The 22447-nt window shown below is 40.9% G+C and overlaps 1 protein-coding gene across 1 annotated transcript; it reads left to right on the top strand.

Annotated features, from left to right (window-relative positions):
* Nucleotides 1–198: 198 nt before the first annotated feature.
* Nucleotides 199–20987, top strand: ddhd1b (DDHD domain containing 1b). The gene is made up of 13 exons (XM_054761147.1): nt 199–1161; nt 3229–3405; nt 3580–3708; nt 4324–4471; nt 4540–4649; nt 6023–6129; nt 6412–6668; nt 9153–9228; nt 10175–10324; nt 12219–12283; nt 14563–14741; nt 15892–16146; nt 20060–20987. Exons 1-13 carry the CDS (start codon nt 510–512, stop codon nt 20242–20244), a joined length of 2490 nt encoding a protein of 829 aa, XP_054617122.1. The 5' UTR covers nt 199–509; the 3' UTR covers nt 20245–20987.
* The last annotated feature ends 1460 nt before the right edge of the window (nt 20988–22447 follow it).

Below are 22447 nucleotides of genomic sequence, written 5' to 3'. Positions count from 1 at the left end.
ACTGACTTTCAAAATATTTTTTCATTAAAGTTAAAATACGGGAAAATACGGAAAACTATTATTACGGAAAGAAGGGAAACATGCGGGAAAAATGGTTTCCTGTGAAAGTTGGCATAGTATGATGGGAAATTGTTAATCTCTTGAATGAGTCTTTTATTTTGATAGGTCAAACAGGAACTTCTCTTGTCATTCATGGTGTGTCGCGCTAGGACGAACGCTAAAACGCTAGCATCGTTCCTTCTTTGTAACAAAAGTAACGTTGATAGACCTTAAATATACAAAATGGCAAATAATAGACTGAAAACATGAGGATTCTTATTTTATTGGTGTCTATTTTGTTTGTATCTCTTGCTATAATGTAAGCGAATGTCGTCAGGCGTTCCAGATGTTACCAGCTGTGTGTAGCTCCATGGGGTTAGCTACACATGACTATAAATTCTAACATTTATTATTGTTATATATGTGTGTGTGTGTGTGTGTGTGTATGTGTGTGTGTATAAGTTAGAAGAATGAGCAACATGAAGGACAAAGCGAGCCTCCGCCAGCAGAGCTCAGAAAACAACTCAGTGAGTAGTAGTGAATGGGACATGGCGAACGACGTGTTCGACAACCCAATGGGAGCGGAACCGAGCTCAAGCGACCCCGTAGAACCCGGCATGGACACACACCTGCCGCTTCTACCCCAGGACGGGATGATACTGGGCCTGGCCGCGGACGAATATTCGGCTTCATCCTATCTGGACATCGAACCGAACTACACCGAGAGTGACGGCAACGTGACCGCCAAAAAACGAATCCGGTCCAACAGTTCCCGGCATCGGGGTGAGATCGTCACGGAACTGGGCCCGGAGGAGGTCCGGTGGTTTTACAAAGAGGACAAGCGGACCTGGAAGCCGTTCGTTGGACATGACTCTTTAAAAATCGAGACTGCCTATGTACGGTTCTGTGAGCAGAACCCGGACACTGTCAGACACCATTGTGATCCGGTCGAGGCCGAAGGCAAAGACGCTGGGGAGGTCGAGTTAACGGAGAACGTGGTGGATGCGGGGTCCGGGCCAGAGGAGAGGAGGGAGCACATCAGTATGGATGCAGTGTGTGTGAGAGGAGGACTTTATGAAGTGGACATCCGAGACAAGGAATGCTATCCCGTTTACTGGAACCGTGAGCACACCATGATTTATGTCTATATCATTACAACATATTCATCCCAAAATCCATCACCACAAGCAACCTATCATAACAGTCTCCAGATGGCATGCACATTCACAACAGTGTTTCCCCACCTTTATTGAGCCAAGGTTACGTGAAACAATGTCACACCACCATGCATGCCATGACGTCGTGGTTCTCAATGTTTTTTTGGCATGCCCCTCTACATTTATTCACGTACAAGTTGTTAACTGGATAAAAATTATTTATTTATCTGTGCAAAACACTGTATGAGTTGCTAACAGCAGAATTCTGCATACAATCACCTTAATATTGATCGAGATGAATGACATGGTATAAACATCTGCAGCTTAATAAACCAATTTCCAAGTTAAGTGTATTAATTTAATTTGTAACTTTTAAACAAGACTGCCCTGTCAAGGTCCGTCTAGGTTTTATTGGCCCACATCACATTCTAATGGGGGGAAAAAACCCTGCAAAGATGGAAAAAAACAGCTGTAATATTACAAGACTAAAGTTGAAATACTAGGACAGTAAAGTCATAACATTATGGAAAAAAACGTAGTTTTATTAGAATAAAGTCATAATGACAAAAAAAACAAGTATTAAAATGAATTAAATAAAAAGTAAAGTTAATTAAGGTTAAAGATCAAATAAAGTTGTTATTTTATAAAGTTGTCAAAGGCAAAACAAAAATTAAAGTTGCAATTTTTGGAAAATTCCATCAATTTTCTATGCCACTCATCCTCATTAAGGTTGCAGGGGTATGCTGGAGCCTATCCCAGCTGGCTTTGGGCGAGCGGCGGGGTAGACCCTGGACCGGTTGCCAGCCAATTGGAGGGCACACATAGGCAAACAACCATTCACGCGCACATTCATACCTATGGTCAAATTAAGAGTCTCCAATTAACCTAACATGCATGTTTTTGGAATGTGAGAGGAAACCGGAGTACCCGGAGAAAACCCACGCACACACGGGGAGAACATGCAAACTCCACACAGAGATGCCCAATGAAGATGCGAACCCAGATCTTCTAAATGTCCTGACTGTGTGGCCAACATGCTAACCACTAGGCCACTGTGCGGCTAACAGGTCACAATTAGTGAGCCCAATTAGTATAGTTTAACTTAACGGTGTAGCCACTTTTGTTACCAACAGTTTATACATGAATTGTTGTGTGTTGACTTATTTTGAGGGGACAATAAATTTACACTGTTGTCCAATCATACACTGACTGCTTTACATGTTTTGTATTTACTGTAGAGCATAGAAAAAAAGGTTTGCGACCTTCTAAATAACATTAGAGACCTCTAGACATGAAGTAACACCCCTATAGTCACCGTTACACTCCTATTGCCCAATATAGTAGATATCATAAGAGAACGTGAGGGCATTTAGATCTACAATTCTATCTGCCTTAAAGGCTGGACAGGACAGGGGGGAAAAAAAGATATCATAAGAGAAATTAAGACATTTAAGACATAAATTAGACTGGTGCTCATGTATGTTGCTGTAAATGTGTTCCGGGGCGAGAGGAGCTGAGTGGCGGGCGGACAGAGAGTGACGTCGGAGGTTCAGAGTTGAGTTTCAGCTTGGCGTGGGTTACGGCCGCAACAGCAGCCCGTCTTAGGGATCATTGTGCCTGTTTAAACCTGCAATAACAGCCTTTTGTTCCCGTGCCTGTCAGGTGCTTGTGTGTCTCATCAAACATTACAGCAACATTACTGACACCATATGACCAGTGTAGAATACTACATATCATCATAACGTCTTTGAATACGTCTCCTGAATGCCTTGTATTTGTATTTTACTTCATTTTGCCATTTTTATGCTTGAAAATGCTTAAATTTGGAAAAATTTGCTTCAATATGCATTTTTTTGTACTAATGATTCAACCACGCATGATTTATTAATTGCTATTTATTTTGAAAAACTGTGATACATGAAACCATGAAATTTGAAGGTGAGGGATTACTGTACATACAATATGGACAGTGTACACTGTAATAAAGCATCAAGCTGAAATGCAAAGATAACAGGGTGTCATATTCTTGTAGAACAAGAGCGTATTCCTGTGATGAGGGGCCAGTGGTTCACGGATGGAACATGGCTTCCTTTGGAGGAGGATGAGAGTGACATGATAGAGCAGGAGCACCTTGGCCGTTTCCGGGGTCAACAAATGAGGGATACCTATGAAATGGAGGCAGTGGCCACCACAGTGGACAGCAAAGACGGTAAGAAATGAAACATTTCTATGTAGAAACAACTTATTTCCTCATCAACCCGCCATAGAAGTCATTTCTTCATACTTCTGGTATTAGTTTTTCCCGTAAAGCACCCTAAATATCACTGTACCACATAAAATCCTGGGCCATTTCTGTTGACTGATGACTGTTGTTTCCCGGCAGCCATTCACAGTGTGAAGCTGAGCCGGAGCCACGTGGACTGGCACAGTGTGGACGAGGTGTACCTCTACAGTGACGCCACTACCTCCAAGATTGCACGAACCGTCACTCAGAAACTGGGCTTTTCTAAAGGTGCGCGGGCAATGTTGTGATGCAAGAACAATAAATGTGATGTGTTGTCATGGCTTGCAATGACTGCAGAAGTACATAACACCTAACACTGTCATGTGCATTATAGTGCGTTATGTGTCTCAGGGAAACAAGCACGAATTGCATTAAAACAAAGTAATGATCATTAGTGTTCTTTTTGTAGTTCCTCTCCAGATTCCCTCACTTCCGGTGCGGGGCGAGGCAACGAGGCACAACCACAGCCGCGTGGACCGACTAGTCTGTCCTTTCCTCTCTGTGTTTTCCCTGCACTGTTGTTTGTAGTTTGCCTTTTAGCTAAGCGTATCCTGATGTTTGCTGGATCTTGTGCTGATGGATAGTCACACTCTTCATAAGCAACCATAAAAACACTGTTTTGCTATCACTACATCCTTCTCTGCATCTGGGGTCCAATCAAAAACTAACATATTATTCACAATGAATGTATGTTATATTGCATTCTCTGACACTGTATTTTGTTCTACAGTGTGTTCTTCGACTTTTAGGGTGCGGAGGCTCATGTTTCATGTCTCAACCTTCACACCGCTGAAGCGCCCACCACTTCAGCACAGGGGCTGACATGTCCTTTTGTGTCCACAGCTTCGAGCAGCGGGACGCGTCTCCATAGGGGGTATGTGGAGGAAGCCGCGCCCGAGGACATGCCACCTGAAACCACGCACCTTGTGTTTGTGGTGCACGGCATCGGCCAGAAGATGGACCAGGGTCGTATTATTAGGAACACCAGCATGTAAGACAACTGAGAGGCAGGCAATACAATGCTGGATTGTTGCTGACGGTCATACCGTCTCTTGGCAGGATGAGAGATGCTGCGAGAAAGATGGAGGAGAAGCACTTTCCGAATCGCACCACAGAGCATGTTGAGTTTCTTCCTGTTGAGTGGCGGTCCAAACTGGCTCTAGATGGAGGTACTATGCTACTCGTCCATAACCACCTGTAGATGAAAGCGTATTATTAGTATCAATTTGGGGCCGCACGGTGGTCACGTGGTTTGCATGTGGGCCACACAGTTAGGAGATTGGGAGATAGCTGGGTTCGAATCTCCGCTTGGGCATCTCTGTGTGGAGTTTGCATGTTCTCCCCGTGCGTGCGTGGGTTTTCTCCGAGGACTCCGGTTTCCTCCCACATTCCAAAAACATGCATGTTAGGTTAATTGTCGACACTAAATTGTCCATAGTGTCCATAGAATGTGAGTGTAAATGGTTGTTTGCCTATTTGTGTCCTGTGATTGGCTGGCCACCAGTCCAGGGTGTGCCTCTCACCCGAAGTCAGCTGCGCCTAATTAGGATAAGCGGCATAGAAACAAAATGGATGCATGGCTAGTATAAACTTCACTATTAGCTCTTTTTTTTTCAAGTTTTTCGATTTAAAATGTTCAAATATTTCAACTTTCTTTTTAAATAATTGTTGTAAATTTTCTTTTGGTAAGATTATGACTTCATTCCCATAATATTCTGACTTTTTTTGCAACCTAATTTTCCAAAAATTTGAACTTTTTATTTATTTTTTTGTTTTTTCGTCATAATATTTATTCTTCTTTATTCTTGTAAAACTGCTATTTTTTTTCTCTTTGGAATATGACTTTTTTCTCTTAATATCTTGACTTTATTCTCATGAAATTACAGCTGTTTTTTTTCATTTCTGGTGCTGTTTTTTTAAATATTTTTTTTTAATTTTCCAACTATTTCAACTTTCTTCCTGTAAATGTTGTTCTCGTAATTGTGACTTTATTCCCATAATATTTTGACTTTGTTCTTGGAACATCATAACTTTCTTGCAGTATCATTTGAGTAGCCTATCTCATTGCCGGGCTGAGTGTGTTAGTTTTCAGTAATGAAAATATGGTCACCCTATTGTATGACATTTAAAAATGGACTACATCATTGCTCATATTACTGCTGAATGAGAACACGTATTTGTAAAAGGTTAAAAAATACCATGCCAGTGTTGAAATATGCACACATGTGCTAGCAGCAATGTGTGCTACACTTGCATATTCTAATGTAACACAAAAGTTGATTAATTCAAAGATAATGACGCTCAGTTTTGACCACCATTTCTGCATGGGGTGAGTGGTGTCCACTACAAACAGTGGAAATCTAAAATCTGATCTAAAAATCAAAAGTGCTTATTTTTACCAGGCACATTGAAACGTCTTTAGCAATATTGAGTTCAGAAATGCCATTTCGCTTAGATTTCCACTTTTTGGAGTGTACTCTACTGGCAGCATACAATGTGGTAGTTGTTGTGTACTTGACATATTTTTACTGTGCTTTTGCAGACACAGTGGACTCCATCACTCCTGACAAACTAAGAGGTCTGAGAGACATGCTAAACAGCAGCGCCATGGACATCATGTACTACACCAGCCCACTCTACAGAGATGAGGTGAGGCTGCTGCATGGTTGGCTTGATGCACAGGCATGATGCATCAGGGCTGAAGTCTAACACTTCCTGCTGATAGTCAGGAGCTGTTTGTCTCACAAATATGTGCAGTAGATCCCCACTTTTTGTAGAGGTTACATCCAGTGAATGGCGAGTAATTGATACGCCCATAAAAATGCCTATTGCCTCCACTTTATTGTCCAAGGGATCTTTTGGTTATTGTTACTCATCAATAGTTAGTGGGACTCTTTCATATGTAAACAATATTTTTGTGATTGTGTGTAGATTACCCGGGGTCTGACTCTGGAGCTGAACCGTCTTTACTCGCTCTTCTGCTCGCGAAATCCAGACTTCGAGAAGCATGGAAAGGTGTCCATCGTGTCCCACTCCTTGGGCTGTGTCATCACCTTTGACATCATGACTGGATGGGACCCCGTGCGCTTTCATCATCTGGAAGTTCCAGACCCAGAAGAAGCCAAGGCCCGCTGGCCCAACGACAAAGAGCGCCACCTTCAGGAGCAGCTCAGACTCACACGCCTCAGGTACATTTGTTTGCCTGCTTTAGCAGTAATCCTTCTGATTCTCAAGTATTCCTTTTCATTTCACTAAAGGGGCACTTGCAACTTTTCAGACTTAAATGTATATATGTATATGTTTAAAATATTATATTATACAGTATATTATATTATACAGTATGTACAGGCATGTATGTGTTTCTAATTTTATACTTTTATCCTATATAAACCGCAATGTGGCCTAGTGGTTAGCATGTTGGCCACACATGCAGGAGATCTGGGTTTGAATCTCTATTGGACAGCTCTGTGTGGCGTTTGCATGTTCTCCTCATGCATTTGTGGGTTTTCTCCGGGTACTCCGGTTTCCTCCTACATTCCAAAAACATGCATGTTAGGTTAATTGGTGACTCTAAATTGTCCATAATTATGATAGGTATGATTGATGTGAGTGTGAATGGTTGTTTGTCTCTATGTGCCCTGTGATTGACTGGCGACCAGTCCAGGGTGTACCCCGCCTCTCGCCCAAAGTCAGCTGTGATAGGCCCACAAGTCCCACATGTCATCCATGCTCGATAAAACTCCTTCTTCAGCTTGATGGCAGCCTTAACCTGCGGGGTCCACCACTGAGTTTGGGGTTTGCCGCTACGATTGGCACCGACCCCCTTGTGGCCACAGTGCAGATCGGCTGCTTCAGCAATGGAGACACATAATACGGCCCATTCGGACTCAAAATCCACGTCCTGATGCAGACGAAGCTCTGCCGGAGGTATGAGTTGAAGGCTCGACAAACAGGAGACTCTGCCAGACGTTCAGAGCACTCCCTCATGACATGTTTGGGTCTGCCATCTTATCCATCTCATCACCAGGTGGTGATCAGTTGACAGCTCAGCCCCTCCTTTCACCCATGTGTATCATCAGACGCAGGTCTGATGATGTGTGAAAGAATGTGTTTCTATCGTTGTTAAAGTTTTGTTATGAAAATGTACTAAACGCTCACACATTTTCACGTGTGAGAATGTGATACGACCATGAACGCGAGCAGCTGCAATTTGCAGCACCAGTTCAAACAAGAGCCTTGTTAGAGAAATCTATATACGTTGTCACCCACTTTGAAGAAATATTATTGTTGTACTCTTGTGCATAGAAGGGAGCAAGCAGGCCCCGTGAAGGAGAACAAAAGGACCAGTCTTGAGTTGCACGAGGCCACGCTACTCTTCTGCTCCTGTCCGTATCCTGTGATGTTAGAAAATTAATTAAACCACCCATGTATGATATCACTACACTGACGCACACACAATGCTAGAGACACTGAGTCCAGCTGTAGTAGGCCCCTTCCTTGAGAAGCTGAACTCTCCTGTAACTAGGGAACGCCCAATAGCAAATAAAGAGAGAGGTTTTCGGGGATGTAATTCTGGTTCGTTCCTCCGTTCTCCCCTCGAGTGAAAAGACAATCTTGGCTGGTGTGAGTCTGTTCCTTTGAGTAGTTATACAGTCCAGTACTTGTCTTGGTTATCTACAAGGATTTCCCTGACATGATGCAATTACAAAGTCGACCATAGACCTGCGTCCTAGGGTGTCCTGTTGCCAGGTGCACTTATGGACATTCTTATGTTCGAACATAGTGTTGTTATGGACAAACTGTGGTTAGCACAAAAGTATAATAACATCACACCGCACAAGCTCAGATCGGTGAGGCCATTCCTCCCAATCACGCCCCTCCGAGTCACATTGTCATTGCCCACATGGGCATTGAAGTCTCCCAGTAGAACTACAAAGTCACCAGCAGGGATGCTCTCCAGCACCTCTCTGATGGACTCCAAGAAGACTGGGTATTCTGAGCTGCCATTGGGCACGTATGCACAAACAGTCAGGGCCCTTTCTCCAACTTGAAGGCATAGGAAAGTGACCCTCTTGTCCACTGGGGACGACTCTAACACAGCGGCACCAAGCTGGGGAACTATTAATGAGCCCACACCAGCCCGCCGCCTCTCCCCTACAGCAACTCCAGAGTAGACCGAGGTCCTCGACTCTCTCGAGGACTTTGGTTCCAGAATCCAAACTGTGGGTTTAATTTTATACCACACCTACAGTTATCTCGTCAATGGTTGAGAACTTGTCCTGACCTATCACAACAGAGTAGGCTTTACCAGGGGTGGAGTCTACTGAATCTGAGGGTTTTGGCCAAGAAGAGAAGAATGCAGATTTACCCTGTCCAAACTTGAAATTTATGGAGTATTTTATGAAAAGAAATGGGATCCAATATCATTTTAAAAGTCCCTGAAATGAGCAGGATAGAACCCCTATGACGGTGTGAATTGCCATCAAACAACATATGTCAATCCTTGTTCCACAGTCATAATATTACTGTATATATTACTTTTTTTTTCCTCATGTGTTTCTGGAGGCAAAACACTGCTGCCGCATACAGTACAGTATCTGTTAATATTTGGGTTTTATACTCATAGGTCTGGATCATTTTTTGAATCATTTTTGCCACCGTCTTGTGTGCAGGTTGAGGGACCTGGAGGACCAATTTCAGGGTCTGCAGACCTTGTCTTGTGTAGCAGTCCCAGCTTTAAAGTTCAAGGTAATTTTGACAGCTAACATCCTGATAAACAAGGTAAACACACGGTATGCATGCTGCAGGTGAAAGGACTTGATTATGACTGTTGCACATACAGTCGCCTCCAAAAGTATTGGAACAGCAGGCTATTCATTTCTTTTTGATGAGACCAAATAACTGATCAACATTTCAGCTTTTTAAAAAAAATAAAACTAAATGTTTAATCAACACCTCGACCTGGAGGAGGAGTTTGACCCCAGGGCTACATGTCCTTGGTGCGGTCTGCCAAAGCACATTGGATGTCCATTGTTGACTATGACGGTGTGACATGGTGGGGTGTGTTTGGGAGGAACCGCCTCTCTGATTGAACCCCGTAAGTATGTCTGTTAGAGCCTGACCAATATGGGATGTTTTGAGTCCAATGCCGATACTGATACTGGGGGCTAAAAAAAAAAGAAGATATCCGATATATTGGTTATGGGCCAATATATCGGCATCGATATACACATGATGTATAATGTACATATAATGTACACACTACTAAGTTCAAATAAGGAACTTTAAATAGTCAACATAAGGACATGCTTCCCTGTGATTGACTTTTAGGTGTTGCCACAAAGTTGTAGCGTTCTTTGTAGGGGTGTAAGGATTTGTTTTAATAACGATGTTATTCGTATCACGATTCGTGCTTGCCGGTAAGATTCAAGGACGATATTGATTCATTTAGAACAATACGATCCGAAATGATTCAGTAACTTTAAATTGATTCAGTAACTTTCCGACTGTTTTTAGCTTGAGAGCAGAAAGAATCAAACACGGGTAAGGTGGTTTTTGGATTAGGAAGCACAAACAGCGTAATGTACTGTAAAATATCAAGATCAGGAACATGCTTTATTAATGACCTCCCTGCTCCAGCAGAGCAATGCCATTCAATAGCAGTGTTAAATGCCACCTTTTGTTTTTCTGCCAGGTGGAGAATTTCTTCTGCATGGGCTCCCCTCTGGCAGTGTTCTTGGCATTACGAGGCATCCGTCCGGGAAACAATGGCATCCAGGACCATATACTTCCCACCACAATCTGCAATCGCCTCTTCAACATATTTCATCCCACTGACCCTGTGGTGAGCTCACACTCTGGAATATTTTAAGGGACTTGAACTAATACTGTAAGTAAGCATCTACACTCCACAAGTGTGTGATATACAGTGATGGGAAAATGTGTGCCCCATCCTGATTTCTTATTTATTTGCATGTTTGTCACACTTAAATGTTTCAGATCATCAAACAAATTTAAATATTAGTCAATTATAACACAACTGAATACAAAATGCAGTTTTTAAATGAAACTTTTTATTATTAAGGGAGACAAAAATTCAAGCCTACATGGCCCTGATTGGCCCCCCTGTTAAAACGTAGCTGAGATTAATTGAGCTCTATCAGTCTGGAAAAGGTTATAAAGCCATTTCTTAATTTTTGGGCCTCACTTGCCTCAGTTAAGGTCAGTCATGACTTCACCATAAGAAAGACACTGGGCAAAAACAGCCTGCATTGCAGAGTTCCAAGACGAAAACCACTGCTGAACAAGAACATTAAGGCTCGTGTCAATTTTGACAGAAAACATCTTGATGATCCTCAAGACCTTTGGGAAAATACTTTGTGGTCTGATGAGACAAAAGTAGAAAGTAACGTTTCAGGAAAAGAACATCATATCCACAGTAAAAGGTGGTGGTGGTAGTGTGATGGTCTGGGGCTATTTTGCCTCTTCAGGACCTGAAAGACTTGCTGTGATAAAAGGAACCATGAATTCTGCTGTCTACCAAAAAATCCTGAAGCAGAATATCCGGCCATCAGCTGAAATGAACAAAACACACCAGCAAGTTCACCACTAAATTGCTGAAGAAAAACAAAATGAAGACTTTGGAGTGGCCTAGTCAAAGTCCTGACCTGAATCCTATTGAGATGCTGTGGCGTGACCTTAAAAAGGCGCTTCATGCTGGAAAACCCTCCAATGTCACTGAATTACAACAATTCTGCAAAGATGAGTGGGCCAAAATTCCTCCACAGCGCTGCAAGAGACTCATTGCAAGTTACCGCAAAAGCTTGGTTGCAGTCGTTCCTGCTAAGGGTGGCCCAACCAGTTATTAAGTTTAGGGGGCAATCACTTTTTCACACAGGGCCATGTAGGTTTGGATTTTTTTCTCCCTTAATCATAAAAAGTTTCATTTGTCACTGACTAATATTTAAATTTGTTTTATGATCTGAAACATTTAAACATGCAAAAAAATAAGAAATTAAGAAGGGCGCAAACACTTTTTCACACCACTGTATATACATTTGGTTGGGAAAAAAGTTATAGTATTATGGGAATAAAGTCATAATATTACGAAAAGAAAATTTACAAAGAAGAAAGTTGAAGTATTTGAAAAACTGAAACAGCAAAAATTTTAACAAAAGCAAATAGTGACATTGATACTAATAATAGGCTTTTTCACCTACATGCCAAAGATGAAATGCAGTCTTTTCTTGAAATATACAGTATATAACTTCTCAGCATATCTACATGGGTCCTTTTTCAGCATGTGGCCCTCGCTGGAAAAAGCTTGGACACCCCTGACTTAACCCTTGTGCTGCTAAAACTCACTGTCGTTATTTACTCTTATTCAGTAGTAAAGATAGCATCAAATAACCATCAAAGTCTTTAGTCTCTTACCAACAGCATCCATGCACACCTTCTACATGCACACTCACATATCATTTATTTTGGATGTGTCTTTTTAGCCAAAAGGTCTTCTTAAACCAACAATTTTAAGAGGTTAAGAAGGCTTTGTGAATGAGGCCTGTACAGTTTCATGGTTTTCAATCCGACCATGGAACAGACTTTCTTCTGAATGAGAAAATGTATTGTAATTGCAACCAGATTATGTTTGACCACAGAGATTCTGCTGTATGGATGATAGATCATGTGTCTTCTCTTGCCAACCATGCAATTCTGCTTCATTCCCTCTGCTCTGTCAGGCATACAGGTTGGAGCCGCTTGTCTTAAAGCACTACAGTAACATTGCACCTGTTCAAATCCACTGGTAAGTCAAGTCCTGATGTTATGTTAGGTATTTCTGAGAGGTTGACACACACTCACAAAGGACACACTGTGGGGAAAATAAATATTTCATGGTTGGTGACTTTTTCACCAACTTTTTCATGGTAAGGGGGTTTAATGCCTGAGTGATCCTAGGAGCTATGTTTCCCGGGGCTATACGCCCCTGGTAGGGGCTCCTAGGGCAAACAGGTCCCAGTTACGGTAATTCAGAAGTATGTAAACACCGGGGCTCCACACCTGAATCTGACTCAGCACCTCCAAATCTGAGCCTGTGAGCTTCAGTGTTTACTGGGGCGGTTCGGTGTGAAGCTTCTGGGATGAGACTCAGCACCTCCAAATGTGAGGCCATGCTTCTCAGCCAGAAATAAGTGGTGTCCGCCCTTCGGGTTGGGAGTGAGGTCTTGCCCCAGGTGGAGGCGTTCAAGTATCTCATTTTTGACGAATGAGAGAAGGCTGGAGTGTGAGGTGGACAGGCGGACTGGTGCAGTATCTGCAGTAATGTGGTCGCTGTACCGGGCGATTGTGGTGAAAGAGAGCTGAGCTAGTCTGTCTCACCCTCACGTCACCCTCACGGTCATGAGGTTTGGGTAGTAACTGAAAGAGCAAGATCGCAAACATTATATACACTTATACTGTATTATATACATGTACATATACATTCCCTTGCTATATCACGTTTTTTTGGAAATAAAAAAAAATGATCACGTGGTAGACTATAGTCTATTATTAGTCAAAACATTTTGAAATACAAGTGATACTGTATGTAGTATTCTATATGTAGTATTATCTTGGAGATAAATAAAATAGCTATCTACTCGGTGGCAGTAATGACGCAAAACATTGAAACATTACATTACCTTAATGAAGTCATACATTACCTTAATGAAGTCATAAAGTCAGCCATGACATGTCCGACATTAGTGAAAGAACTTCTCCCATTCTGTGTGCTAAGTTTTTGGCTTGTAATTTTTGAAGAAATAAATTCTTTTTTAAATTTTTTTTTATTTTTTATTTTATATATATATAAATAAAATAAAATATTTAAAAAAAAATTTTAAAAAAGAAGAAATGAATTTGAGGCTAACTGGTTAGCTCGTTGGCTTGTTAGCTTGCTAGCATGATAGCATGCGGCCATCTCGTGTCCCTGCAGCATAAGAGTTGCACAATGTGTTGTAAACAATGAATAATATATGAGTGTAAAGGTGACTGCCGTAAAGCACCGTATATAAACCGTACCCGTGTATTAACCGCACCCCCATTTTGAGGCTCACGCCGGGGGAAAAAAAATTTCAACTCTTTCATCTCAAATCACCATGCGTAAAGGTACTAAGCAATTTCAAAAAGAAGAAAGGAGAAACCTGCCGTCCATCAATTCATCTGCAATGGAATTCATGTAAGAAAAGTTTGCCGTCAACTTGCCGATGATGTCCGCTCTCCAACGCCGGATGACTGACTCGTCTGCTGCCGTCCTGCTGCCCGGTTCCCAAACTCTTCTGCATACTGGCAGACGGAGAGTTTGAACGCTACGGTGAAAGATCGTCGTGGCATTTTGAGAGGGTACAGGCCTGGTCACACCGCCCGAACTTTTCTGTAGCGTCCCTTGAACGGTAGGAAGAGGGGGCCGAATTTCGACAACGCTCGTCACAAAATGGGAAAAAAAAATAGAAAACACAGGTGTTGTCCTAGCAGTGCACCGCTGAACCCAGCGGTGTTGGGTTAGCGGTGATGCGAGCGGTGATAGAGCGGCGTTCTGCGCATGCGCATGCGGATCAGTTATCCATGTATTGTACATAACATAGCATTGCTTCAGTGTGAATTTGAATAAACTCCAACGTTGTATTGTATTTTACAACATCTGCAATGTTTTAATGGAAGCTTAGGCTAGCTTCAGTGTATATAGAGATCGTTTCACTGTGTGAAAATACAGACAGGCGTCAGATAAGTTATTTGCATACACTAGCATTTTCAGCAACTGTACAGCACAGGGCGCTAAAGTCAAAGCAACTGTCTGACCCACAGACGGCTATTCTAAAATGGACTTGTAGTCCATTTCATCGTGTATAAACTGCACCCTGATTTTTTGCTTCTGACCAGTGGAAAAAAAGTGTGCTTTATACACGGTGCTTTACGGTATACTGTAGATGTGTTATTTCATGTGTACAGGGCTCTAATAATGTTAAAAACCGTATTTGGAAAGTCAGAAACAGGTTTTCTGTGCTCTAACTACGAAAATATGCCAATATGTGTGGCTGTGATGTGCAGGTACAACACCACCAGCCCTGTGCCGTACCATCAAATTCGCCCCACGCTGCTTAACTCCACCAAAGAGACAATATCCATATCGGATTCAGATAGTCTTCCCAGCCCCTGCACCTCTCCACCCCAGGCCCGCCGTCACTATGGAGAGTCCATCACCAACCTGGGCAAGGCCAGCATCATGGGTAAGCACCTCCCACCTGAACTCCCAACATGACATCATCTTTTTCAACACTTGCAATGTGGATTCCACTGCAAACGAGCTATGCAGACTTTGGATGAGTGGTGGGGTACACCCTGGACTGGTCGCCAAGCAATCACCTGAAACTTGAATACAAACATTCACACTCACACAACTTATAGAGTCTACAATGAACATAACATGCATGCTTTTGGGAAAAAATGAAAGGATGCCACTTTGATATAATGTAAAGCAACACATGTAGATATGCTAAGAAGTTATATATATTTCAAGAAACAACTACATCTCATCTTTGTGATATAAGTGAAAAAGCCCATTTTTTTTTACATTTTTGGTGTTGTTTTTTCCTCATATTTAAACTTTCTTCTCAAATAGTCATTGTTAATTTACTTTTCATAATATGACTTTATTCCCACTTTGCATTAACCTAATTTTCCAAAAATGACAACTCTATTTTGTTTTGTTTGTTTCTCATAATATTATGACTTTAAATTATTTTTCCCAATATGAAAAATTTATTCCCGGAAAATTAAGAATTTTTTCTCATTAGAATGTGACTTTTTTCGCTTAATATTTTGACTTTATTCTTGTAAAACGACATCTGTTTTTTCCATTGCTACTGTTGATTTTTTTCTGTTTTTCTGTGAAGTTTTCTGACTAATTTAACTTTCTTCTTGGACATTTTTGTCTCATAATTACGACTTTATTCCCAGAATATTTTGACCTTATTCCTGTAATATTACAACTTTTTCCTCACCCAAATTAAAAAAAAACTTTATTTTGTTTTATTTGTTTCCATTAATATTCAGACTTTTAAAGAATAAGGTATTTTTTCTTTAACTTTATGTTACTAAATGACATTATTTTTCCTCATAATATTATTATTATTATTATTATTATTATTATATTGTTATTTTCGTAAAGTTATGCCTTTTTCCTCATTAGATGACAACTTTTTTCTCTTAATATTTTGACTTTATTCCTGTAAAATTACTGCTGATTTTTTGCTGTTGTTTTCTCGTTAAATTCTATTTTTAGAATGTGCGGGCCAATAAAAAAAAAACAGCCACACTTTGGACACCACTGCCTTACAGAATGTTGGACTTGCCTTCATCATACCTTCTGCTCTTCAGGTGCTGCAAGTCTTGGAAAAGGAATCGGGGGAATCCTGTTTTCCCGCTTTTCTCGATCCAGTGGCCATGTGGGCGGGGTCGAGGAGGAGCCCTCAGATACAGAGGGCGGAGCCACTGAAGGTGAAAACGCATCTTCAGGAGAGAAGGCAATGGTGGGCGAAAGTGATGAGAAGAAAAAGCAAGTGGAGGAGGATCACAGGGAGGTAGAGCAGGCCATGTCGCAATCCACCTCAGTGGTCATGGACCACACCTCATGTAAGTCCAAAAGACCCATGATTGGCCCGTAGCACATTCTAAAGATATTATTTAACATCCAATATCACGGTGCAAACAGCGTCTAGCATTGAATGAATGAGAAATAACCAGGTTACTCACATTTATAGACGCACACTGTTAGTTGAACATCAAAAACAACGTTTGTGTTACGACAACAACTCTCAAGCTCCGCGGCTGCCCTGGTGCGTTCATGTGCCCATCTACGTTTAATCACATGTTAACTTAAAGGAAGATAAGAGAATGGGCACTACTAAAACAATCTTTATACCATTTTTTTAAAGTGTTTTTTAAATATATTTTCTTTCCAGTTTACAAAGTGTGATTTAAACAAGAACAACAACCAAAACAAATAGATGCAGCTCGCAGGTAAGTGGTACTATTTGAGGTATCTTTCGAACAGGCTGGCAAGCAACTCATGTGGTACTTAGGGGCCACCTGCTACCCATGGGCACCGTGTTGGTGACCCGGTTTAGACCACATACATGCATATTAAAGGAGTTGTTGTGATGTGCGCAGTGTCCGTGAATGCATCTCTCGGTCTGCCTAGTGACAACAAAGTGTCGTTGCCTTGACGAATGGACTCTACAGTAGACGTTTATGTAGTTTGTTTAGAGTTGGAAATACACTAAGTCCCCTACTAACGAACATCCGACGTGCGAACATTCAGAGATACGAGCACAAGCCGACTGAGCTATTTTTTCATGTGTTTTGCCTTGTGAGTCCATATTTATACTGGTACATGCTTGACCAGCAGAGGGCACTGTGACACTGCTAATGGGACTAACAGATACAGGAAGACGAGGAAGAGGAGAAAGGAAGGCTAAGAGTTTTATGATACAACCCGGACAGAGCGTGTGGTTAAAGTTTATGAAGAGTTAATAGGCCTGCTTAATTCTACACCACCCACAGAACACTACCTCTTTTAGAAGAGTCTAACCACGACGATTTGTCCTTTTTTTCAATATCTCCTCCTCCAACTCCACCACAACGACGTATGCTCGACCACTCCTCTTCAAAGGTAAATAACATTTATCATTACGTATTATTACATCATTATTATTGTTTTTTTCATTAATTATCCTCGTTTAATATTACTACTACATCGAAACTCACATTTACATCCATACACATATACTGTATATGTATACACGTACATGTAGTACCTATATCATTGGTAATATTACCTTTTCCCCAACTTAAGAACAATTTGACTTAAGAACGGTCGTCTGGAACCAATTATGTTCGTTAGTTGGGGACTTAGTGTACATATATGGTGTTTGAACTGCACTGCTGTTTATGTGTTCCGGTCAGTCTCTGTGTGGAGCTACACTGTGCCGCTGTCTGTCGTCATCACAGAGAGCAGTGGCTTGCCGTGATGCGTATGCGTTAAATACGCAAAAAAAAATTATGCTGACAGCCCTACTAAAAACTAATAAGTCTCACAGATAACCTATACACATACACGGTACACATATAGCTGAATAATAAACAATAAGTACAGCAACTTCTGATCAATCCATGTCAATTTCATACCTAAAATAATGTAACACCCATTTCCGGTTAGACCACGCCCACTTTGGTTTTATGCCTCGCCCATTCCGAGTACAGATACGGATACAGATGGGTGAACACATACAGATACAGATACAGATACAGATACAGATACAGATACAGATAGTGGCGTACTCGCTCATCCCTAATATCTAGTATTCCAGCCACTCGGTGTCAATAATGTTACATGACATTAGATTAGATTACCTTCACAATGCATGTAGTCAGCCATAGCATGTCCTACAAACTGTCGTTCTCCTCCCAGTTCTCTTATTCTGTGTGGAAGTGGTAAGATTTTGGCTTCTTACTTTGTCTTTCTTCCCTACTTCATTTGAAACCCTTTTTTAAGTATAGAAGAAGTAAATTGGAGAGGCTAACTAGTTAGCTCGGTAGCTTGCTATGCTAGCGGTAGCCGTGTCTTGTATCCCTGCAGTGATCCCGTAGCTTGTGCATTACAGTCGAGCAATGTGTTGTAAACAAAGAATAATAGGAGTGCAAAGGTGACTATGGGGTGTTATTTCATGTCTACATAGATCTAATAATGGTCAAAATTGTATGTAGAAAGTCAACTTTTCTATGCTCTAACTACGAAAATATTCCATTTGTTAATATTGAATCCTACTTAGTGGAAATTAGGGATGAGCGAGTACACCACTATTTGTAGCTGTACTCGGAATGGGCGGGGTGTAGACTGGAAGTGGGTGTGGTTTAACCAGAAATGTGTGATGCTTAAATTATTTTAAGTCTGAAATTGACATTGATTGATCAGAAGTTGCTATTTTTATTGTTTATTATTCAGCTATATGTGCACTGTGTAATTTTATCTAACGTATTTAACGCGTACACATTAGCAAGCAAGTCACTGCTCTCTGTTATGACGACAGACAGCGGCACAGTGTAGCTCCCCACAGAAACTGATGCTCTTTTCTAACTTTATTCTGACCTGAACACACCAACAGCAGTACAGTTCAAACACCATTTACAGTCAAACCTGTCTTAGCGGGCACCTTTATAGAAGGGCCACCTGCATATAGCAGCCACTGAAAAATCTCCCCCAGCAAATTTACATGTTATAGAACCTGTGTATAGCAGCCACCTGTCTAACGCAGCCAGCGGCCACCCATTTTGTCTCCCTTGGTCAATATCTGACTGCATATAGCGGCCAAATTACCGACTCAAGTAGAAGCTTCATGCACGAAAAAGTTTCGTTTTTCAATCAATGAAGCCGTCGTGTGTAGACTTTGATTACTGAGTCCTAGCTCAGTCACAATCATTCACAAGATCCACACAAACTGTCAGTTGTTCCACATAAAAAAGCTGTCTTCTTTTGAGCTTACTATTTCCTGGTCAAACATGTAACTTTAAGAGCATTTGCACCAAAACATTACCGCAAAGTAGGCTGGGAACAGGACGTGCTCCCAGCGACGCTACAATAAAAAAAAAAACATACGCTAGCATGCATGCGGCAGCGGGAGCAAAACTGAGTTCGGTTGTACTTAACAGAAGTATTTTATCAGTTATCAGTTATTATTAAGCCTCTAGCTTCCTTTTAGTAAGTAAAAACCTTGGCTATGATTGCACTACATTGTCATGTAGACCTACAAAGTCACGTGGAAGAACAAGAGGTGAATAAATGTATTGCAACTGATGTGAAACTGATGAGAGGTAGGATTAAATAAGCTTTGCTTCTTCCTACTCCTTTTTGGACATGCAAAATTGTGAATTGTACTATGTGATGTGCTACTTTTTGACTCATGCATGTTCAGGATTAAAACCATGAACCATGAACCATGATAATAACAAGCCTAGTAGTGCTGTACAACTTTTATCTGCAGTCCGCAGTGCCCTCTACTGGTCAACATTATGATTATTATTTTTTTCCCTTTTTTTTTTCTTTTTTTTCCTCTACTGGTCAACATTCAAACTGGACGCCAACCTGTCTATAGAGTCCACCTGTCTATAGCGGCCACTTTTGGCCGCTATAGACAAGCAAGTTTGACTGTATGTATTTCCAACTCTAAACAAACTAAATAAACGTCTCAAGTCCATTCGTCATTGTAACGACACTTCCTCGTTGTCACTAGACAAACCGCCATTCATGGACACGCCGAACATCACATAAACGTCCTTATTATGCGTGTATGTCAGGTCACAATACTGCATATACAGTCATGTGAGCATTTGGATGCTCTATGAAAAGCAAATATGATTTTAAAATGAAACACCTGGATAATGTTCATTTGAATAATATTGAGTAAATCAGTTTACTGGCTGTGTTTGTGTTTCAGGTATTTGTGTTTCATGGTTACACTCCATAGTGATTCAAATGTTTGTGTTTCAGTGGAACTGGAGCGGCGCATTGATTTCGAACTACGCGAGGGCTTAGTGGAGAGCCGCTATTGGTCGGCGGTGACGTCACACACGGCCTATTGGTGCTCTTATGACGTGGCGCTCTTCCTCCTCACGTTCATGTACCGACCTCAAGAGCCTGCTGAGACTGCAGAGGACAACACGGACTCCTCATAGCACACCAAGGCACATCCTCTTCATTCACTTTCTACTATTGAACATGTTTTTATGACACTTACTATTTCTAAAACGTTAATGTTACAATTACGAGTTGAATCTGTATTTATTGTTTGTACATAGTGGACAATCACATGGCAACTTAAATGACATTTGATTTATTTTATATGCGCATGATGACGTTAGTGAATTGAAAATTGACACCTTTGACAGACCGGATGAGCTGTTCCCAAAACCTCGCAGCGACTGAGGATGTGATGCTCAAACTATGAACGACTACTTTCATCACAGTTTACCAGTGAAATGACTACAATGGTCACCTGAATGATTCCCACATGGTTTGGAAGAATGTAATGTGGTCACATGACACCAAAATGGAGGTCTCTGCATGCATAAAGCGGACTGAGCAGAGAAATGGTGAATATGAGTCCAACCGCAGCATCCCACCTGTCAGACATTCTGCTTTGGAGATGTTTCTCTGCCAAGGGTACAGGAAGACTTCCCTACATTGATGAACGGGGCCAGGTGCCCTAAAATCTTGGATGAGAACTCTCTCACCTCAGCCAGAACATAGTGATGCTTCTTCCAGAACTGCAGCCAAGACAACAAAGGAGTGGCTCGAGAAGAAGCACATTAAGATCCTGGAATGGCCGAGCCAGTCTCCCTACCTTAATCCAGGGGTGTCCAAACTTTTTCCAGCAAGGGCCACACAGTGAATATTTTGTAAAGCAACACGTGTGAAGGTATGCTAAGACGTTATTTATATTTCAAGAAAAAAATGCATCTCAGCTTTGTAATATAGGTGAAAAGTCCATTAGTTAGTATAAACTTCAAACTGTGCTCTTTTTTTCCATTTTTTTTTTAAATTTTCAAAATATTTCAACTTAAATAATCTTTGTACATTTGCTTTTCATAATATTCTGACTTTCCATAATATTCTGACTTTATTCCCATAATATTATAATTATCCCCAACCAAGTTTTCTAAAAATGCCAACTTTATTTTCTTTTGTTTGTGTCTTATGACTTAAAAATAAAACTTTAAAAATAAAGTTATACTTTAAATACTTTCAATAAACTTAAAATAACATATTTTTTCTTTAATATTTCAACTCTATGCTACTAAAATTACATTATTTTTCCTCATAATATTTATTCTTGTAAAATTGTGACTTTTTTTCTTCTCTTAATGTTTTGACTTTATTCTTGTAAAATTACAGCTTTTTTTTTTTCCATTTTTGCTGTTGTAGTTTAAAACATTTTTTGTTTTTTAATTTTCCAACCGTTTCAGCTTTTTTCTTGTCAATTTTCATCTCGTAATTATGACTTTATTCCCATAATATTTTGACTTTATTCTCTTAACATTTTGTAACTTTTGTTGTTCTTATGACTTTTCATTGTTAGACTACTTTCTCTTAATATTTTGTTTGACTTCATTCTTCTAAAATTACTGCTGATTTTTCCAGAAAAAGAACATGCTGCACTTTTCAAATGGCCCCCGGGCCGCGCTTTGGACACCCCCTGCCTGAATCCTACTAAAAATTTGTGGAGGGAGCTGAAACTTTGAGAAGGACGAGTGGATCAATAGATGTGTGCAACCCTGGTGTATCCTGGTGAGCAACTACAAGAAATGTCTGACCTTTCAACACTTTCATTCCAACTGCTAAACCAGGTTTACTATGAAAATACTTCCTCCGGTCATCAAGGGCCCTAAAACATTCATTCTTACGATGACTTGATTAAAAGTGTCATCCTAACAGTTGATGAATATTATCAACTAGAGTGGACGTGTTTCATATTTGACGTTATTGTTACATTCACCGGCCGATTTAACTTCATCTGTTGTGCGTGTTGTCATGGCAGCATTCAACAACTTGTGCTATTAAGTTAGTGCCAACCCTCGCTCTGTCCTTTCCACGCCTGGCTGTCCAATCAACAAAATAACAGGAAATATTATCAGCCAATTTATTATCAGCCCATTTGTCTTACCAGGAACTTTAAACTTCTGAGGTCCAGGGTAGGATTTTCCGCTTTTGCTTACATTTAGTGTTTCCCTGCGTGCTGTGTCATCATACTGTCATCGTGCAGCGCCTCAAGATCCATGGACTCCCAAGAGTTTGTAGACGGTTAGCTGAAAAGTTTCACCATTGAGATCAGAGGTGGCGTTCATGTGTTAAGGCTCCACCCTGCGAGGTTTGATTCTT

This window comes from Dunckerocampus dactyliophorus, chromosome 19, assembly GCF_027744805.1.
Source record: "Dunckerocampus dactyliophorus isolate RoL2022-P2 chromosome 19, RoL_Ddac_1.1, whole genome shotgun sequence".
Lineage (NCBI taxonomy): Eukaryota > Metazoa > Chordata > Actinopteri > Syngnathiformes > Syngnathidae > Dunckerocampus > Dunckerocampus dactyliophorus.
This window is presented reverse-complemented; position numbering and strand designations above follow the sequence as displayed.

Coding starts and splice junctions, on each gene's coding strand:
- ddhd1b (XM_054761147.1), top strand. CDS start 510: ATGAGCAACATGAAGGACAAAGCGAGCCTCCGCCAGCAGAGCTCAGAA. Junction 6,130..6,411: donor GCCCACTCTACAGAGATGAG/GTGAGGCTGCTG, acceptor GATTGTGTGTAG/ATTACCCGGGGTCTGACTCT. Junction 9,229..10,174: donor TCCCAGCTTTAAAGTTCAAG/GTAATTTTGACA, acceptor TTTTTCTGCCAG/GTGGAGAATTTCTTCTGCAT.